Below are 20,382 nucleotides of genomic sequence, written 5' to 3' on the forward strand. Positions count from 1 at the left end.
AATTAAATTCCTAGATACTTAAAACTCCTTTCCAGGGGCTGTGAGGAAAATCCAATCCAAAGTAAGACTAAAATCGAACCCTCCCAAATCTGAAGTCCTCTCTCCAGCATAGCTCTTGCATCCTAAGACCTTTAAAGAGAGCCTGAAGAGGTTAGGGACCCTCATAAAACAAAACTCTTTTGCTGCATGCTTTCCCTGCTTGTTCCTAAACCCGGAGAATTGCCACACATTGGCACCATTGTTATGCAAACAACGCCTAAATGCTTGTAACCATTAACGACCTCTCCTTAAAATGGCTTTCAAAAATTTGTCACACCATCTAAAAAGCTAACAGGTACATTAAATCCATCTAAGTTGGCATTCAAAACACAAGTCACCCTGATTTTTATCCTAAAACTTAGCAGGTAAGATTTCAATATTCTGATGGATTTTTTATAAATTTCTCTTTCAACCCTTAAGCCAAAACCAAACTATTTACTTCTGGACAAAATTTAGTTTATCTCGTAATAAGCATGATGGAAAACAACTTTAACCGTATTGTGTGTGTGCAGTATGCGTTTAAGTTGATTGGGCGATGTCTGTAGTAGAAATCAACTAAAAGGAATAGAAAATCAAACAGGACAACTGTAAAAGGAACTCCAGGAAACATTATTTTAAATTGCATCTATTTCTCTCTCTCTCCCACCCCAATGCCATAACATAACCTCCCCCCCCCCACCGTGTGTGTAATCAATGCATTTTTTTCCATGTCGAATTTGTGGGAAGTAAATTCTATTTACATTAAGGTAGCGAACTCATTTCCTTTTTATGTTGTGGTGCAACAAAAAAATTCCTGCTTGGCCAACCCGAGATGTCAGAGTTCGTTATAAAAAGTAATTTTTTTTTTTCAGTTCAAAAGCGAACCCATTAATTTGCACGAATTTGAAGACTTCTCAAGTTTTCCAGGAAAACTGCCACTGCCTACAGAATTCGAATGAAATGCTGACATCGGATCTACTGTACTCAGCAGCCAGGTTTCCATGAAATCTGCAAAGGCGGCCAGAGCGCTGCGTGCCGGACGATCCTACGCGAAAGCCGCTCGCGGCGCACCGTGCGGACTGCCGAGGACCCGAGCGGGGCCAGCAGCCCTGCGGCCCCTGAAGGTGCACGGCCGAGAAGAGACGGCCAGGCTGCGTGGCCGACCTGGCGGGGAACCCTTCTTACCCCTTTGAGGAGTGGAAGCGGTGCCGACGCCTTCCCCGCAGCAGTCGGGACGCTGAGAATTCGACCAGAAGGCAGCGGCAAATGCGGTTTGGGAAGGAGCCGTTGACGGCGACCCTCAGCGCCGCGCGGCAGGCTGGGGCGAGTCCCCGACGCGTCCCAAGATCCCGGCAGGACTTCAGAAGCCCCAACGCCGAGGACGGGGTGTTGTCCCTCTGCTGCGCGGGGACGACAGGCTGGCCCGGGAGACCCGGGCCCCAGACCCCGTCTCGCCACCCTCTCCCCCTAACAGACCATGGAGAGGAAGGAAGGTTCTAGAAAGTCTCCGTGGACGGCAGGCCCTCTCGGCGCCTTACCTTGGTGTACTTGATCTCGAGGTTGGGCGTGGGCGACGGTAGGAGGTGCAGGGACGCCATGAGAGCGGCGGGGTCGGCCTTCACCTCGCCGGGCATCTCGATCTTACTGGAAGTCATGAAGGCGGGACGAGGTCTCGCTCGCCCGCGGCGTGGGCTGTGCGGGCTTTGCGCTCGGTCCGCTAGCCGGGGGCGCGCTCGCCTGTATATAGGCAGGTGTCAAGCTGGGGCTCTTCTTATTGGACGTGAGGGCCGAGGCGCGGGGGGCTGGTCCATCCTACCTAGGACGCCCCGGCTCAGCCCCGATTTACATAAAGCCCGCCGCCGGCGCAGCGCGGCTCGGACGCTCGGGGCCCACGGTCAAGTGCGCCTGCCGTACCCCTGTGCCCCCTGGCCGCGGGGACCGGCCCACGCCCAAGCGGCCGCCGCAGTCCTCGACGGCGGGAGACCAAACCTGCGCCGCGGCCGCGCGGGGCTCAGCTGGCTGGACTGGCCTCGCTCCGGCCGGGACAGTGTCAGCGGAAGGCACACCTTGGCGGATATGGGGCGCGGGTCGTGGACCCGGAAGCGGAGCGGGGGCTGGCGGGGGACCCGAGCGGCCCGGTGCTGACGCGGCCCCGAGAGCGGGGCGCGGTGTCGGCGGGAGAAGCCCGGGGCGCTGAGGGGACCCGGCAGAGGATGGGGCGAGCGACGCTGCAGCGGACGCGGAGATCCCCTACCGCTCGGCGCCCGCGGAAGCCCGTCTCCACTTCTCTCCCAGGGACCCACGGGACGCCCTCCGCTCTCCTTCCCCGGGCATGTGCGCCCGGCCCTCCGCAGCGACCCCAGTCCCCGCGCACACGCACTTCCCGAAACGCGGCCCGAAGCGCGCCGTGGCCACAGGGTAGGGGACGAGTAGTGATGGGCGCGAGTCTCTCGCCCCACACTCAAAATGAGTATCCCCGCGAGCCGGTCGACGCCGCGCGGCCCTCACCAGGACTCTCCCGCCCAGCTGCTGCCCTCTGCTGGCCGGGACCACCCCGGGCGGTCTGGGCTGCGCTGGGAGGATGGAGCCTTGGTCCTGGTACGCTCCGGGGAGTTGCAAGTTGCATTGACGCCTCTGGTCTTTCTCGCATCCCTCTTTCCAGCCCGTACTCTCCTCGCCTCCAAACACACAAGGATACACCAGTTTTGCTTTTCTGTTGTTCTTCACGCTAACAGCTATCATCCCGCCAGACACTGGGCTTCTCACTTAATTGCCCCTTTGGGGTTGAGCTCCCATACCTATACCCCCCTAATTTAAACGTTTCTGTAGCTCCAACAGATCTTCTAGTTTGTGGGACGCTAGAGGTCAGCATGTAGGTCTACGTCAAGAACACAGACACCCCATGTCAGAATGGGCTTTGGGCTCCGTGGGCTAAATCTGGGGTCCAGATAAAAAGACCTTTATAGGTCACTTCCCTTCCTCACTCTCAATGTAAGCCTGGCGGAGGCCTACTGATTCTTTGGATGTTAAGGCCTACTGATTCTTTGGATGTTAAGTGTCAGCCAGAAAAGATCTTGCCTTAGATACTTTCAGTAACTAAAACTGCCCTATGCTCAGTGCTTGGATACTAAACAACAGTAGAAATAGACCTAAATATTTCATTTTAGTATTAAGTCTAAAGAAATAACTTCCAGCCTCTCAGAACCCAGAGTATCTACACAAGGTTACCAGAGTGAATTGGGTTTTTGTTTTGTTTTGTTTTTTTTGAGAAACTAGGAACCTTAGCTTAGGCAGTTACAAGATTTCAATTCACAGGGGATCTCTATGGCCAAAAATTATGCCTTAATAATAACAGTATATGCTCATGAAATAGATGAAAACCTTATAGGGTTAGAGATACAACTGAGAGATAAAAAGTAAGGTTAGTTGAGGAGAGGGAGAAGTCTATAGCAAGGGAAATCAGTGATGCTTGTGGAACAATTCTACAAACATGTTTGCACCTTCCAATGCAAGGCAAGGTGCTAGACTTGTTTACAAACAAGATGGACAGCCCTGGACGTTAGTGAGCTTAAGCCCTTCCCCATAGAGAGGGAGATCACTGACTATGAGAGGTTGTGGTGAAAAGTTACAAAAGAGCATCAACAACATGATCTGGGTGCCCCATCCAGGAAGAGGCCAGCTCTCTGGGGACGCTGACCTTTGAGCTAGGCCTTAAAAGAAAGGTCAGGCTTCAACAAGGGAGAGAAGGGCAGTATAGGAAGAAGAGCCCACAAGAGCAAAGGTGCGGAGATGTGAGAATGCTTTTTACGGGACATCAGTGGTGCTGGGGGAGCAGCAGATGAGGCTGGCAAGGCAGTTGACTCAAGGTTGTAAGGGCCTTTTTTCTTGAGGCACTGAGAAGGACAAGTCATCAAAAGATTCTGAGGAAGAGCAAAGGGAAACCTGTATAAATTAAACTGATAAATGAATATTGTCAAGAAAGACTATCATAGGGACTTCCCTGGTGGCACAGTGGTTAAGAATCCGCCTGCCAATGCAGGGGACACGGGTTCGAGCCCTGGTCCAGGAAGATCCCACATACCGCACAGCCACTAAGCCCATGAGCCACAACTACTGAGCCTGTGTGCCACAACTACTGAAGCCCATGTGCCTAGAGCCTGTGCTCCACAGCAAGAGAAGCCACCGCAATGAGAAGCCCACGCACTGCAACAAAGAGCAGCCCCCATTCACCACAACTAGAGAAAGCCTGTGCACAGCAACGAAGACCCAACGCAGCCATAAATAAATAAATTTATAGAATAAAGTTTAAAAAAAATTAAAAAAAAAAGAAAGACTATCACAAACCAGAAACCATTGATTTATATTCTCCACAAAGTATAAGACAGGGGTGTTCACCCTTGACCTACCTCTGGTGTGCTAACTCCAGTTCCATCACCATGGCTGGAAGGAATAGGATGATAGAATTATTATCGTTTTTTACACAGTGAGGAAGAGTAATAAAGAGATTCCCTTCTTGTTCAGGCAAGAAAGTGAGGATCTCTTGGCTTCTTCTCCTAAACATTTCCAAAACATTTCTTCTCCTAAACCTTTCCATTTCCGCTGACTACTTCAACCATAAATGAAGGTAACTTTCCTAAGCTCTCTGATTGAGGGACATTTTCTCTTCCTGATCTTAAGTTTTGTTTCACTTTTCCCCATCTTTTACTATAAACTCTTCTGTTCATAGATTTCTAACATTTTTTTTCTTTGCATGATCATTCTCTTTTCACCCTATCTTCAGCTCATGATTGTGGCCATTTTTTTTGTCCAAACTCTTTAATTCAAGATGAGGGACAAGATTTAGCAGAAAAGAATAGTGAATTATAACTACTTCAGTCTTCTTGGTTTCTATTAGTAGAATTTATTCTGTTACTTTCAAAGCTGCCTTAAAATCTCTTCTCACATTCTTCTTCTTTCCTCTTCTCTTTCTTTTATCATCTTGTTTTGTTGTCCTCTCATTTCTTCCATAGATTTCAACAATGGTTGAAGTAGCAGTCTTTATCTTCAGGTTTCTAACATTTTGAATTTCAGTCTTTTCCCTAATTTGGCTAAGAAACATATTTTTTGTCCACCCTTATAATGTTTCCTTCTCTCACCCTCCCCCACTTGTAATTATCTATTTTTTAGGATACATTTGTTTAAAACCCCCTGCACAAGGGAACATAAGCTACAACATGCTCTATTTATTTCCTTGTGAAAACATTTTATTAGGCCTGGTGGAGCCAATATCCTGGGGTTGTAGGGAGAAAAATAAATTCTTGCTTCATATTTCCTCACCTAAATAGTAGAATTGCAAAGTTGTAATTTTCAGGCATCAGCTTTATGTGAAGCTTGACTTCAGGTATGAAACCATAGCAATTTAGGCTTCTCTTCAGATTACAGTTAAAGGGGAAAAGTATTTGTTAAACTGAGAAACATGTTTTAGAAGTCAATGAGGGAAACTAAGTAGAGCACAAAGATTCCTTCCAATGAAGGAACACTTTTGGTTTTGACAATAACTGAACGTCCAGCTTGAACTTCAATCTTTCGTGTTTAGGGGCTATTTCAGCCTCAGGTGGCCCTGCTTAATTGCCTTCCTGTTCCCGTCACTAACCACGATGACAGCCTACCTTTTCTAACAGATACACTTGCATTTTAATTTATCTGCAAAAATAAATCACACATTATAGCATTTCCTTCTTCTGAGCTAATTGAATCAGTTCCTTAAATGTCTCTAAGTCTAATGATTTGAAAGAGGCATGGTGTTTGAAATATTTTAAAAATTAGGGCCCTTGGGTTGTATGCAGAATGATCTCAGTGCTTATTTCAGATATAAGTGTTTCCTAATGATCTCATTCATCTCAAATGGGATACGCCTGGCTACTTTATTTGAAATGTTTCCTGAAAACTCTAACAGGAAAGCTTAATGTAAGGTATATTTATAGAGAAATGGTATTTAATATATTAACAAAAGCGTATAAGAGCTTTACATATTTTTATCCAGAAATGCTTAACGAAGTATTTTCGACCCATTATGAAAACTTCTATAAAATAAATTCACTTATATTTTTAATTTAATGTGAATGTTAACTTTTTATTGGGATCTAAATGCTCACTTAATTATTCTTTTCCTTCCAATAGCTAGAAGAAAAGAGGCTGAGATTGTGGCATTTATTAACCATACAAATTCTCTACATATTAAGTCCCCATGCCCAATGTGGCCTCTGGTCACTATATTCTATGAAAAAGAGTATTTACGGTTGCAGGGAGTAGATTCCTAATTGGTCATGACTCCAAAAATCATGTTTTGTTACAAAACACAATTCTTTCCTTTTAAAATATATCCTCCACCTTTTGAGAGCCTCAGGAGACTATTTTAAAAGTGGAAACTAGATTCCTCTTTGTTGTAAAGCCCAGTTCCACCTCATATATGTTTTAGAGGCTTAATTTTGGGTGCAGAGATGAGCTCAGTACATTATCAATAATCACGCTTAACAGGCGTAGGGAGAAATTAAAATCCCAGCTCTGCAGCCTTTTCTGATGAGCCTGAGGAAAAAGGCATTAGCTCCCTCTGCAGTTGATGGTATGTATGTGCAAGTGAATATTGTCATTTAAAAAGCAACAGCTTGGATTCAATGTACTTGTCTAATACTGATAAGTCTTTGTTAGATGTTACAGTTTTAGTCTGAATTACTTTAGAGGAAAAAAAAAACCTTCAAGATCCAGACAAATTTTACACTGCAGTTAGTTTAGGAGAGGGACTTTCATTAAAAGACTTTGTGACTTTTAAGAAAAGAATGATAGGGTTCATTAGCCAAATTTACCATAAAAGGTGCAGAACTTAGAACCCTAGAGTCCCTTTCACATTATAGTTAAGAGAAGGTAATATCCCAGAGCAAGCCACATGGGTGTGTCTCAGGTTGGAAACAACTATTTTTATCATCGTGAGTGAGGAAGAGTTACTAACAGGCAAGCCCCAGAATTTATTTTTTTCCTCACCCAGATAAGTGGTTGACATGTAACTAAGTTAAGTTTGCTCTTCTGTATTTCTTTTGTGTTCCTTAGTTTGCATTTTTCTTTTTACTTTAAAAATTCTTCATGTCTACACATAACTAACTCTTAACCATTACTACTACTCACTTTAAGACTCTCCCGTTCTTAAATATAAACTTCTTTCCCAACTCTTTCTGCCCTTACACAGTCATTTACCCAGAGGGTCTTTGGGCATAAGTAATCCTCATATGAACTTTGGTGATATTTGGGACGGGGATCCATGTTCATGTTCACTAGAAAATGAGGCTAAATGAACAGTCATTGTTCTCCTTTACTTGCTGGAATGAGCCATTGAAAAGATAATGAGGAACACTTTAGATGTCTTGACAATAGAGGGGGAATGCCAGCATCTTTCTTCTCAACCCCACAGTTCAATCTGTGAAAGGCACAGGGCAAGAATGGGAGGCATTCAGAGCCAGGATATAGACATCCAATTTGGACATCGAGCCCCAGACTACAAAGGAAGGGTCTCTTGCTTCAGATATACATACTCCCCCGTTCAGAGCATCTGTGACTCCTTGACTACATTGGTAAACCGGGACATTTTTTCTCCCCCTATCAATCAAATAGCTTCAATTGAACAAATATTCACTGATGATACATTATGAGCCAAGCACTGACATAGACTCTGTGAAGAACAAAAAAGAAGTGTGTGGAATGACAGTAACTGCATATGTGAAACAATTCAAGGGCCATATGAGACAGGAAAGAAGTGAGAATATGCAGTGCAGAATGAGAGTGAAAGAAAGTGATATCAGAAAGGAGACAACCTATTACAAATACTTTTGTTGGGGCTTTCCATAGGCCTAATACTCTTCCAGGTGCTATGAGGGACATAAGACACAAGTGATAAAGGTAACATTTTCCAAAACATGGCCCAACAAAGAACTTCTTTGACATTTTTTAGTGTAAAGATAACTAATGTTATCCAGTAAGTTAACTACTTGTAGAACTGGAACTCCCAAAAGCAAATACCTGGATTACCTCCCACTTCCCAAAATGTTAAATGTTCTCAAGTAATAGCCCGGCACAGGCCTAGCCAGAAGAGAAAACACAGTAGGGACTAAGGGCAGTTTATTTTTTTCCCCACTTAAGAACAAAAGAGAGCATTAAGTTCGACACTACTAATGCTTACATACCTGCCATCGACCTGCCACTTTACTCCTGCTATTACATTCATGGAATAGTCCTGTGGTTTTCAGCCCAGTTTCCAATTATAATAATTTAGGGAGCTTTTAAAAATATGAATGCCCGGTCCAATCTCCAGAGATTTCAATTAGTCTAAGGTGGGGCCCAAGGCATTGATATCTTTAACAAAGCTTTCTGGTGTCTATAAGACACAGCCCAGCTAGAGAACCACTGGTTAACCCACAGGATGTTAACTCTGTGGGGTTACTTGAGTCCACTCTGCAGCCTCTGGATTGGAAAAGTGGACTCCATGCTTCTCACTTTGTAGTGCTCTTTGATTTGCTATTTTTAATTTACTATTTGAAAAACACATCAAGCCTCAAATGGATTGACCTTTCTGCTAATGTAATTCACCTAAATTAACAGAGGCAATTAACTAATTTATATTGGAATTGTGCACTTTCCAGTTCACATTTATCAACCCTTAAATGCTTGATCTGGTGTTGCAGTTTAAATTTTTAATTACTACCCTTTAAATCTGAAGAAATGTCTTACATCTAATTAGCCAAACTTACATATTCAATTAATAGATTCATTACAGGCTAATGAATATGGAGGCAGCACCAGGGTAACATCTGCTTGCCAGTTGAAAAGACGCAAACTTTTCTACTATGAAAAAAGAAAAGCGTCTGTTATATAACTAAAACAGCTTGAGCTTTCAGTTTTAACATTTCTGTGTACTATAATGCTCTTAAGGAGTTTTATGAGCCTGCTAACCTAGCAAAAGCAGTATGTTGTCCAGAGATAGCTGCCTTTCCAGAGAAATATGGAAATCAGAATTGCAAAAGAAATACATATCCAAAGACACTTTTCAATATGAAAATTACATGTCTAGATTGTAATCTCAAATTATTAAGTTTTTCTAACCTGAGTTTTTCATTAAAAATGCCTAAGATAATGAACTCAATGAGAAAATTAATATCGCAAATTAAACAAAACCTTTAATTTACTATAATATACTTTAGGATCATCCCAAATTCATGTGATTTTATATATTTAAAGATATGGCCAGACATTATTTTGGGAACTAGATGTTCTAATAGTCAGTTATATTTGTTGTTGTAGTTGTTGTTTTTGAAGAGGACCTTTTTTTTTTTTAAGTCTTTATTGAATTTGTTACGATATTGCTTCTTTTTTTTTTTTATGTTTTGGTTTTTTGGCTACAAGGCATGTGGGATCTTAGCTCCCTGACCAGGGATTGAACTCACAACCCCCGCATTGGAAGGCGAAGTCTTAACCACTGGACCGCCAAGGAAGTCCCTGTCAGTTATATTTGGATTCTAGATAATTCAGAAATCTAAAATGAATTTCCACAATATTTCCAGTTATTAAAATTCTGGGTTTTTATTTCTCTGGCTACGCAGGAATAGGCATTTTTAGTAATTATGAAAACAACCATGAGTTTCAGGAAAGGTGGGTGAGAGCTAGAATTCACTTGAATTAGAGGTGGCAAGAGTGTGAGGAAAATAATCAGAAATCACTTCTAAAGCATGTGATATCTTCCATGTCAAAGCAAGAATTAAACAAGTGACTTTGGACCTATGTCTGCAGGTAAAAGTATTTCAAGACATGTGTGTGCTACTCTACTGGAGCCTTAAAAGTCTTTTTTTTTTTTTTTAAAGAATTTCACTTTATTTATTTATTTATTTATTTATTTATTTATTTATTTATTTATTTATTTTTGACTGTGTTGGGTCTTCGTTTCTGCGCGAGGGCTTTCTCTAGTTGCGGCAAGCGGGAGCCACTCTTCATCGCGGTGCGCGGGCCTCTCACTATCGCGGCCTCTCTTGTTGCGGAGCACAGGCTCCAGACGCGCAGGCTCAGTAGTTGTGGCGCACGGGCTTAGTTGCTCCGTGGCATGTGGGATCCTCCCAGACCAGGGCTCGAACCCGTGTCCCCTGCATTGGCAGGCAGATTCTCAACCACTGCGCCACCAGGGAAGCCCTAAAAGTCTTTTTTTTTTTTCTTCCATTTTACTCCTTATATTCAAGCTGACACTTGGACTATTAAAAGACCATATTTCTTACTTTCAGTTATACAAGTGCAAAGTCCCGATATCCTTGTTAGAGTATCAACTGCACACTAATCAAATATTCTAAAAATGAGTCACTGCAATATTCACATGTCTAATATTGATGGCCTCTTAGGTACCTAGCACTGGCAAGACTCCCTGGGAGTATGAAAAAGAAAACTATAAAGTCACACCTCAAGAAATTCACAACTTGATCCTTGTAAGGAAAATCTTCATAACTGACAACAAATGTACTTAGGCCCACAAGATTTAATGTGTTTCAAGGGCAGTTAACATTTTTCAGTATCTGAAAAACAGTGCCAATGTGAGTAACTCTTCCCTACGCTATTCTCAGTAGATGTAAGGAGCACAAGAAAAGACAGAAGGGGGAAAAAGTTCACCTCATGTGCTCAGGGGGACTGAGAGGAGACCATTTAAGCAATACCTGAGTAAGAGGAATGTCTGCCCTGGTACTCATGCTGTAGAGGGGCCGCAGTTACAAATACACAAAAAACAAATTCAATAAAGAATACATGAGCACCTCTGTCATTCAGGATCTGACTCTCAGTGTTCATAAACCTAAACACCCACAATCACAACTAACACCATTCAGGTCCCGAGGAAATGCTCTTCCTCATCTCTTACAAAAGACAGCATTCGCATGCTGGAAGATTAGTGTGTTAAGTGGCTGTCATCATTAGAGTGCAGGCAGGATTTGATCAACGCAAGCACAGAGATGAGAGGAAAGACAAATGAATTCACTTACCAGATCCTTTCTCTCAGAGAGCATGAATGCAGTAGATTCTTCGAAAGTGGAAGCATTGTTTCCCAAGAGTGCCAAGTGTCCATTTTCTTGCTTCTCTTTGTGTTCCAATTGATGGTTTATAAGGTTGTCAAAAATGAAAATGGGAGATATTCTTAACAGTTCTATGAACTGAGGAATATTTTGCAACATTAAATAATTTATAATACTCTAAAATTTGTATATATGTAGGTCTAGACATAACATGCATTAAGTATGATATTGCTGCTTTAACTTGGCAACTAGATGGACATTAGACTCTAGAATTTCTAATAGTTTTATTTTTATAAAAATATTTTATGAGATATAATTATATATTTTAAAACAATAATTGTACTGTTTGATACTCATTAATTTTAATTTCTATTTTGCCTTTAATTTTAATTAAAAATTTTAAATATTTTAGAAAAAATAACTTTTTTGAAAATATAAGAAATACTTTAATGTTTCTATTTTCATTTAATTAACATTTTTGATGAAATATATTCAAATGTGTAACTTCAAATTCTTTTTTAAAAGAAACTTTTAAATTATTTCTGTCAACATCACCAAATTACGTGAAAATCTTGGTTATAACAATACAGTGATTTTGATGAAATAAAGGCAAAAGGTGCATTTTTGTGGGATAAATATATAATTATGAGTCATGTATGTCTTTATTGTATTACTTACCCAAACACTGCTGGCACATCAACAGAACACTAAGACATACCCAATAATAATGAAATTCAGTAGTCTTGATATTTTGCTGACTTTCAGTCAAATAAAAAGTATAACTTTACATATTTAAACACTTTGCCATCATGAAGCTCTATTGGTTAAAGCAGAAGAGAACCTTATATTTAAGGATTTATAAGTCTAGTTAAAAATTGTAAAATATTTAAATGTACGGTGGTTGGTTCTTCATTTCTCTTCTTTATCTGGACCCCACAAATGTTAGGGGTGGGTGCAGATACAGGGAGCTGCTTTTCTCTATGGCCTTATGAGATCACTGTTTCTTTTTGTGCTGATTCTATGGGACTTTCCAGAGACACCTGGTTAGTTTGCACTGCTCTCTTGTTGTTCATTGCGCTATGATAATCCTCCTGCATATTTTTAAAGTTTTCTCTGAAAAAAGGCATGTAAATTATTTCCAGAAACACTGCTTTAACTTGAACTCAATACATTAATTGGCTGTTCATTGTAAAGTGGTTTTCGTGTACTGTTAACAGGTTGAGTCGAGGTTGTTGGAGTTTTCTCTATCTTGTAATACTTTTCTGTTTGGTTACCTGATTTCAGTATGGAAAAGGCACTGGACCCGGATTAAGGAAACCCAAATTCTAGTCCTGATTATTCCCTTATTCACTGTTTGAGCCACTGAAATGTCTCCTACTTCCTCCAATAGAAAATGTCCATGCTAATGTGACTGTATCCTCATGAGAAGTGCCAAACTTTGAATTAGGAGATCTGCATTGTTATTTTTTTAACTACAAAAGGAAAACAATTCCAATTTTTAATCTATGTTACAAAGCTATTCTCACAACTGTGGAATAAAGAACTAGGGCACGGTTGAGCTAAACAAGTTGTGGTTTCAGTAAAATGTAGTCATTACATCTTCATAATCCAACAAAAACAAGCATAGAACTCCTAGGAACTGAGGACTATAAAAGTACATAAACCAGCGTCTCACAACAAGGAGCTCTGTGTTCAGGCCAGCAGGGAGCATAGTTGAGGCATTATGCTCTAACAGGTGTACAGTGCTATAGAGGTCAGAAGAGAGAGTGGTTATGTCTCCATGGGAATCAGAAGGATGGCATTTGAGCTGTACCTAGACTAGCATGGTGGCAGGAAGAATGAAGTAAATCGTGGAAAAGAAAAGTGTTAACATGCCTGTAAAGGAAGGCTTAGGACATAGCCTAGATGATAAGCTAAGAAATTGATTTAGTAGAATGGGGAACTAGAATAAACCAGCTTTCTATCTCGCCTTTTTACTGTGGGATATTATATGGGTTAGGTGGTAGCAAGCCCTAGAGAAACGTGATATGTAAGTTACTGCTATTCAACATTGTAAATAGCCAGGAAAAAGCAGAAAAAGTTTCAAAAGGTCTATGCGTGAATCAAAGGATTCCCAGGAATGGGAGAAATTCCTAGGGCCATTGCAGGAGGAAACATGATGATGAAAAAGAAAGAGTGGTGAGATGCCTGAAGGTGCTACTAAAAAAGAGGTAAGTTCTCACTCTCACTCCACTGGCTATACAATACCTTACAAGGCACAGACTGGTCTCTGTGTTAATCCTTTCTTCACCAAGTTCTATATCTTCTATCTCACTAACATTCCCCTGTCCTGCCCCTTCTCTCCACCTCTAGTGCTGCTGCTTTGGTCCTGGTCCTCCCCATCTCTTGAATAGCATATGTAGCTGTGCATGACAACAAAGAATTTCAGTTAAAATTAAGTGATACCAGATGAGTTCCTGTGGTATGAGGGAAGCAAGATTGCTCCAAGCCACTAATTGGAAAAGAGGATTTCTGGACTATTGTAATAATTTTGTCCTTGCTGCTTCTCCTTTTATAACACCCTTTACATTACATAGTGGCCTTTCAACATCTTAAGTCTGATCATGCTACTCTTCTCATAGTGACTTCCCAATGCCTACAGGATGAAGCCCAAACTCCTTGATCAGAGCCGTGACTTTGGAGGGTTAGTTGTATAACCATGTGTTAGAGAAGAGATAATTTAGATGAAGACCATTTATTCAAGCCCAACAAGGGAATTGGCGGTCATCTAGTCCAGGCTTTCCTAAACTCTTCTCATCAGTTGTAAATATAAGAGATTCTTAGTTTCCTCCCAGGCCTGCTGGATTGTTTCCCAAGGAAGGGTCCAGAGTCTGTGTGATTAAAAACTTGAGCTTCCCCAGAGCATTCTCGTGTTCAGGTGGTTTGGGGACCTGATGAAGAAACTTAAGTCCAAAGAGAAACACTGGTTGCAGAAGCCCAGAAAATGAGGGCCAGGACCAGAATGGAAGGACCAGAAAGGAAGGTAGCTGTGAATGGGACTGCAGACCTCATGGCAATCTCACCAAGGTGTCCATGCTAGAGCCAGATATAAAGGCCACCTGGGGGCTCCTGGGAGTAAGTGATCATGCAGGGAGGGCCTCCCTCCCACCTTCGTCAGCCCTGTGGGCACAACAGCAGGGCTGGAGGGGGCAGTGGAAGGGCAAGAGAGGGTGAAAAGTCCTGGGCTGTGTTCCTGCTGAGGAACCAGGCAGAACATGGGGTACTTTTGCCCCAAGCTTCTAGTCCTTCAGAAACAGCTGAAGAAGAGCAAGATTTGCTTGAGGGCAAAATTGTGAGTGAAGCAGAATTTGCTGTGGTGTTCACAGCCTTTCTTTTTTGCTTTCTTGCCCTCCTTGTTGGTGTCCTCACTCCTTCATCCTGCCAGTGTGTCCTTGTTCTAAACTCTTTCTTCCCTAGATGCATAGAAATGGCTTTGTTGTCTTCATTCACACTTTGACTGAGACAGTGTTTTGCCTTGACCAGCTTTCTCTACTTTCTACTCAGCTTCCTCTCTCCCCCTCCTCCCTCTCTCTCCCTCTCTCTCTCTCGTTCATAAATGTAAAGCTTAAAAAAGTAAACTATTTCATCACTAGGCAACTTTTAACAACTTGTGACTTTTTCTCTTATAAGCCCCTAATTCTTTCTCTTCCCCCAAACACTCCTTTGGGGTTTCCCAAATCTGTGTCTTCCCAATTGGAATTCTTAAGATCCCATGAATAAACTATTTTGTTATTGAAAAAAAAAAAAAGTAAACTATTTCAGGCAATAGAGAAGTGGAAAAAAATATTTGCAATAGAAGCTCAAGGGAGCCACCTTGCCCTTGAAATGGCAGTTTTCTAAAGTTTGCCTTAAAGTTTTGTTCTGTCATTCAAGTCACATTTAATGAGCGAGGACCTTGTGTTAAGCACTGTGTTAAATATTTGGCATTCAGGAGAGAACAAGGGACATGTAAAAACAAAAAAAAAAGAACAACAAAAAGAAAAGAACAAGTCTTGGTCCTTTTCTTTGAGTTGCTCATAACCTGTTGAGGATAAAAATTCAACCAGATAATACTGTAAGACAGAGAGGTACATACCATATATAGAAGCCTAGGGAAGAGAATAGTTAACCTTCTTTGGATGGAACAAGAAGGCTTTACAGGGATACAGCTTGAATTTGGACTTGAATCATGAGAAGGTTTTCACTAGGGAGTTAACAGGGAAAAGGAAGGACATTCCAAGCATAAGGAGTACCATATACAAGGGTTCAGAGGCATGGAGAAGTTCGTCATCGTCAAAGAAAAAAACTAAACAAAACAGATCAGTCTGGAAAGTGTAGGGTGAGTGGCAAGGAGTAGAGGGAAATGATGCTGGAAAGGTAAGCTGGGGGCGAAGGGTCAGGTTAAGCCATATGGCAGATTGTATTTTTCAAAGGTGACCTCACAATTATATATCCCATTCCACAGGATCTTCCATCTGGAAGTAGGGTCTCTGTTCCCTCTCTGTGAACCTGGGCTGCCTCTATAACCTCCTGACCAATAGGACATGGCAGGAGTGATGCTGCATGACTCCCAAGGCTGGGTCATAAACGACAATATTGCTTGTGTCCAGTGTGCTTCTTCTTCTTCCTCCTCCTCCCCCTCTCCTCCTGCCTCTCTCCCTCTCTCCCTCTCTCTCTGGACCCTTGTCTTTAGAAGTCAGCATGTTGTGAGGAAGGCCAGGTCAAAAGGAGAGGCTTGGTGTAGATGTTTGGATCCTGGCCCCAGCCAGGCCCCAGCCAGCATCAGCCATCAGACATGGGATGAACAGGACTTCAGATGACTTTAGCCAGTGAGTCTCTTTGCAGGGTCCTGGATACTGCAGAACAGACCACTCTTGCTATATTCTGCCTGAATTTATACCCACAGTAACCATGAAAGACAATTAGTGATTATTGTTGTTTTAAGCCACTAGGTTTTGGGGTAATTTTTTATGCAGCAGTAGATAACGGATACAGTCATGCCAAGGAATTGCACTCTATCTTAAAAACACCAGGGAATGAGAAAACCATAATTCAAAAAGAGTCATGTACCAAAATGTTCATTGCAGCTCTATTTACAATAGCCAGGACATGGAAGCAACCTAAGTGTCCATCAACGGATGGATGAAGAGGATGTGGCACATATATGCAATGGAATGTTGCTCAGCCATGGAAAGAGGCGAAGTTGAGTTGTTTGTGGTGAGGTGGATGGACCTGGAGTCTGTCGTGCGGAGTGAGGTGGGTCAGAGAGGGAAAGACAGGTACCATATGCTGGCACGTGTGTGTGGGATCTAAACAGGGATGGTCGTGAAGAGCCTAGGGGCAGGACGGGAGTGGGGACGCAGACCTACTAGGGAATGGACTTGGGGATGCGGGGAGGGGGAGGGGTGGGCTGGGACGGAGTGGGGGAGTGGCATGGACGTGTGTACACTACCAAACGTGGGGTGGATAGCTGGTGGGAGGCAGACGCGTGGCGCGGGGAGATCGGCTCCGTGCTTTGTGACTGCCCGGGGGGGTGGGATGGGGGGGGAGACGCAGGAGGGAGGAGATGTGGGGACGTGTGTATATGTATAGCTGATTCAGCTGGGGCTAACACGCCATTGTGGGGCAGTTATACTCCAGTGAAGATGTTTAAGAAAAAAACAAAAAACCACCAGGGAACCAGTGAAGGTGTTTCATCAGGGAAGTGGCAAAAGAATTTCGAATTAGAAAGATAGCCCTGGTGTCAATATGGAAATAGGATGGTGGGGTAAGGGTGGCTTAGAGGCTGGGAAAACAAGGCTATGCCAGTTATCCAGGCCAGTGGGAACCATAGGGCAGGAGAGTATCTGTGATTTCTTAGGAAAACTTTGAGTTTGGTTTATGAACTCTTTTACTTTTATGTACCCAAAAGGTGAGAGGCAGTAAGAACAGCAAAATTCTTGAGCTGATTCTTTCCCACCCTCCCTTACCACAACCTTTTCCTCTGCTCCCTTATCTCCAGACCCTGGACTTTTAGAGTCAGTTTTCATGGTGCCCTCATCCTGCCCTATTGATGTCCACTGGCTAACAGTACACTCCTAGTTGGAGTCTTCTCCTTGCCTTTTCTCCAAGTATGAAGGTCGTGGTGCCAGTCTCATAACCTAGAGTTTCTTTTGCCTCTAGCTCATCAGTATCTAGGGTCTTACAGGGGGCGTGGGAGGAGATGTTTGACGGAAAGATGATCTCAACTGTTGTGGAGGCAGATCCTGGCCTTTTTAACATAGGTAAGTGAAATAACAATAATCATGAGATTTATATGACTTATACTATTTCATACTATTTTGACACCAAAGATGATTGTAAATACTGAAGGAGTAACATGTTTATTAATACAGATGGTTTGATTGTATAGTGTTAAGTGCATAATATCATTCACCACTTAGAGCAGACTCATTAACTGTTACCCATTGTCTAGCATATATAGTAGAATGTAAAAGTCTAAGAGATATGTAGGAAAGCAATGTAAGCTAAAAATAAAGTGAATTAAAATTCTTTCACTTCATCTCTGCTTCATTCTTCCTACTAAATATTAAGCTCATCTCTAGATTTATCTAGGAGGAGTTGGCAATAATATCCTACATGTACTGTCATGGATTTTTATTCACCTTGGTAAGATTTTTGACTCAGCTTTTTCAGAATTACTTTATTGAGCCGTTTGTTTCTATCAGGATCTTTTATATTCATTGTCTTACTCAACCCTCACATAAATCCACAAAGTAGTATTTTACCTCTATTTTACAGTTAGGAAAACTTTTCTGATTTGACATGCTGAAGGTTAAATAGCTCAGAGTGATAAAGTGGGACCTTGACGCTAGGTATTCTGATGCTCAAATTCAGAATTCTTTTCACTGTGGGCCAGAAAGTATGGAGGACTCAGGCCATCTTTACAATAGCAGTAACTGAAGGCAAACTGCATTTGTCGGTTATAGCCATATAACTTTTTTTTATCCAGACAGTGACAAACTGACAGATGATACTCACAAGGGTGGGCGGATGCTCCAATCTTAGCTGCTAAGCCTTTTCATATGTAGAAGTTTTCACTAGCCTTGTATGAACATCTTCCCTAGCATCTCAATCATTCTCTATCACATTGTCAGAATCCGGCAGGCAGTCATGGTGCTTAAAAATCTCAGATTCTGGAGCAAACTATTTGGATTCAGATCCTAACTCGGCCTCTTGTGAGTTCTGTGATCTTGATCAATTATTCTTCCTCCCTGGGCCTTAGTTCCTTCACCTTTGAAATGCAGATAATAACACTGTCTATCTTGTGAGTTTGTTGTTAGGATTAAATGAGTTAATATAGACAAAGTACTTAAAACATTACCTGAAACATACTAAATGCTATGTAAGCATTAGCCATTATTTTTATCATTATCGTTATTATTATTATTACCACAATTCCAGGACCCTAAAGGCAATCGATAAATAATTATGAAATCAGTATGGCAGTTTAACAACACACATTTATGTGTATATGTATGTGGGGATATGTGTATAGCTGCTTTTTTTTCTAATTTTCCAACCAAGATTTAAGGGTTCCCATTGTCTGGTACTTGAAAAATCTCTTTCTCTCTTTGATCATAATGATAACTTAACAAAATAAGTGCTGTCTTGTATTAGTTTGCTAGAGCTGCCATAGCAAAATATCACAGACTGAGGAGCTTACACACAGCAATTTATTTTTCTCACACTTTTGGATGCTAGAAGTTCAAGATCAAGGTGTCAGTTTTAACTTAATAACCTCCTTTAAAGGCCTTATGTCCAAATATTGGCTACATTCTGAGGGAGGTGGGTTAGGTTTAAAACTTTAATATGTGGGGGACACAATTCAGCCCTTAATGTGATTATTTAGATTATATTTACATGTCTACTTGGTAGGAGCTGTGGTCCCCCACTAGAGTTATGCAAATCCCAACAATTTCCCAAGGATATTGTCCCAGGTAGTAGGACACATATATAGACATGTGGTTGAAATATGGTAGCTTGTAAAATCCTCTTGGGCTTTCATTTGGATTGCTGAGTTCTAAACGAAAATACATGAGAAGGAAAGCCACCTCTGAGGGCCCCATGTGCAACCAGTCATCAACCTGCCAGGGATTGCTATACATATTTGCAACACAGAGCCCTGTGGGACACAGAAAGTGGATCTGCTGAAAAATGCCAACGTTGATCAGAACATTTTCTGTGGGTTAACTTCAAAAGTTTTTGATAAACTTGAAAATAAAGTTAAAACTTGAAAATAGCTATACTTGGCCTTTTCCAGGCAGTCAATAGAGGACCTGAACAGAAAGAAAAGAACGGAGGAGATTGGCCAGCAGGATGGCAGAGTAGAAGGATGTGAACTCACTCCTTCCTTCTTACAAAAACACTAAAATCATAACTAATTGCTGAACAACCATCGACCAAAAAAAATGCTGGAAGCTAACAAAAAGATACCCTACACCCAAAGACAAAGAAGAAGCCACAACAAGATGGTAGGAGGGGCACAACTGTGATAAAATCAAATCCCATACACACCAGGTGGGCAACTCACAAAATGGAAAATATTTATACCACAGAAGTTCTTCCACAGGAGTGAAAGTCCTGAGGCTCACATCAGGCTTCCCAGCCTTGGGGTCTGGCAACAGGAGGAGGAACCCCCAGGGAATCTGGCTGTAAAGGCCAGCGGGGTTTGATCACAGGAATTCCACAGGACTAGGGGAAATAGAAACTCCACCTTGGAGGGCGCACACAAGGTCCCATTCGCACTAGGACCTAGGGAAGAAAGCAATGACCTCATAAGAGACTGGGCCAGACCTACCTGTTAGTATTAGAGGGTCTCCTGTGTAGGTGGGGGGTGGCTGTGGCTCACTGCAGGGAAAAAGACACCGGCTGCAGCAGTTCTGGTGAATACTCAGGAGTGTGGGCCCTCCCAGAGGTTGCCATTCCCCCCCCACCACCAAGACCTAACCCCACCCAACAACCTGTAGGCTCCAGTGCTGGGACACCTCAAGCCAAACAACCAACAGGGCAAGAACACAGCCCCACCCATCAGCAGACAGGCTATTTAAAGTCTTCCTGAGCATGGCCCTGCCCACCAGAGGGACAAGACCCACTCCACCCACCACTGGGCAGGAACTCTCCCACCAGGAAGCCTGCACAAGCCTCTGAGACAGACTCATCCACCAGAGGGCAGACAGCAGAAGCTAGAAGAACTACAATCCTGCAGCCTGCAGAACAGAAACCACAATCATAGAAATTT

General features: G+C 42.4%; 1 protein-coding gene and 1 long non-coding RNA gene across 3 annotated transcripts in view; one reads left to right on the plus strand and one right to left on the minus strand.

Annotated features, from left to right (window-relative positions):
- ALDH1A2 (aldehyde dehydrogenase 1 family member A2) overlaps window positions 1-6,968 on the minus strand; it is a 101,254-nt gene extending 94,286 nt beyond the window's left edge. Inside the window, exons 1-2 of one of the 2 annotated variants that reach the window (XM_082387891.1) lie at window positions 2,527-6,968; window positions 1,557-1,755 (exon numbers count right to left, since the gene is read on the minus strand). In XM_082387891.1, coding sequence (XP_082244017.1) covers window positions 1,557-1,673 — 117 coding nt within the window. In that variant the 5' untranslated portion in view covers window positions 1,674-1,755; window positions 2,527-6,968. Of the gene's footprint in view, window positions 1-1,203; window positions 1,452-1,556; window positions 1,756-2,526 lie in introns of those variants that run through there. The other variant, XM_082387892.1, reaches the window with a different exon arrangement.
- Window positions 1-20,382, plus strand: part of LOC309626862 — an 844,624-nt gene that overhangs the window by 203,403 nt on the left and 620,839 nt on the right. The window lies entirely within an intron of this gene.

This window comes from Balaenoptera borealis (assembly GCF_965194805.1).
Source record: "Balaenoptera borealis genome assembly, chromosome: 3".
Lineage (NCBI taxonomy): Eukaryota > Metazoa > Chordata > Mammalia > Artiodactyla > Balaenopteridae > Balaenoptera > Balaenoptera borealis.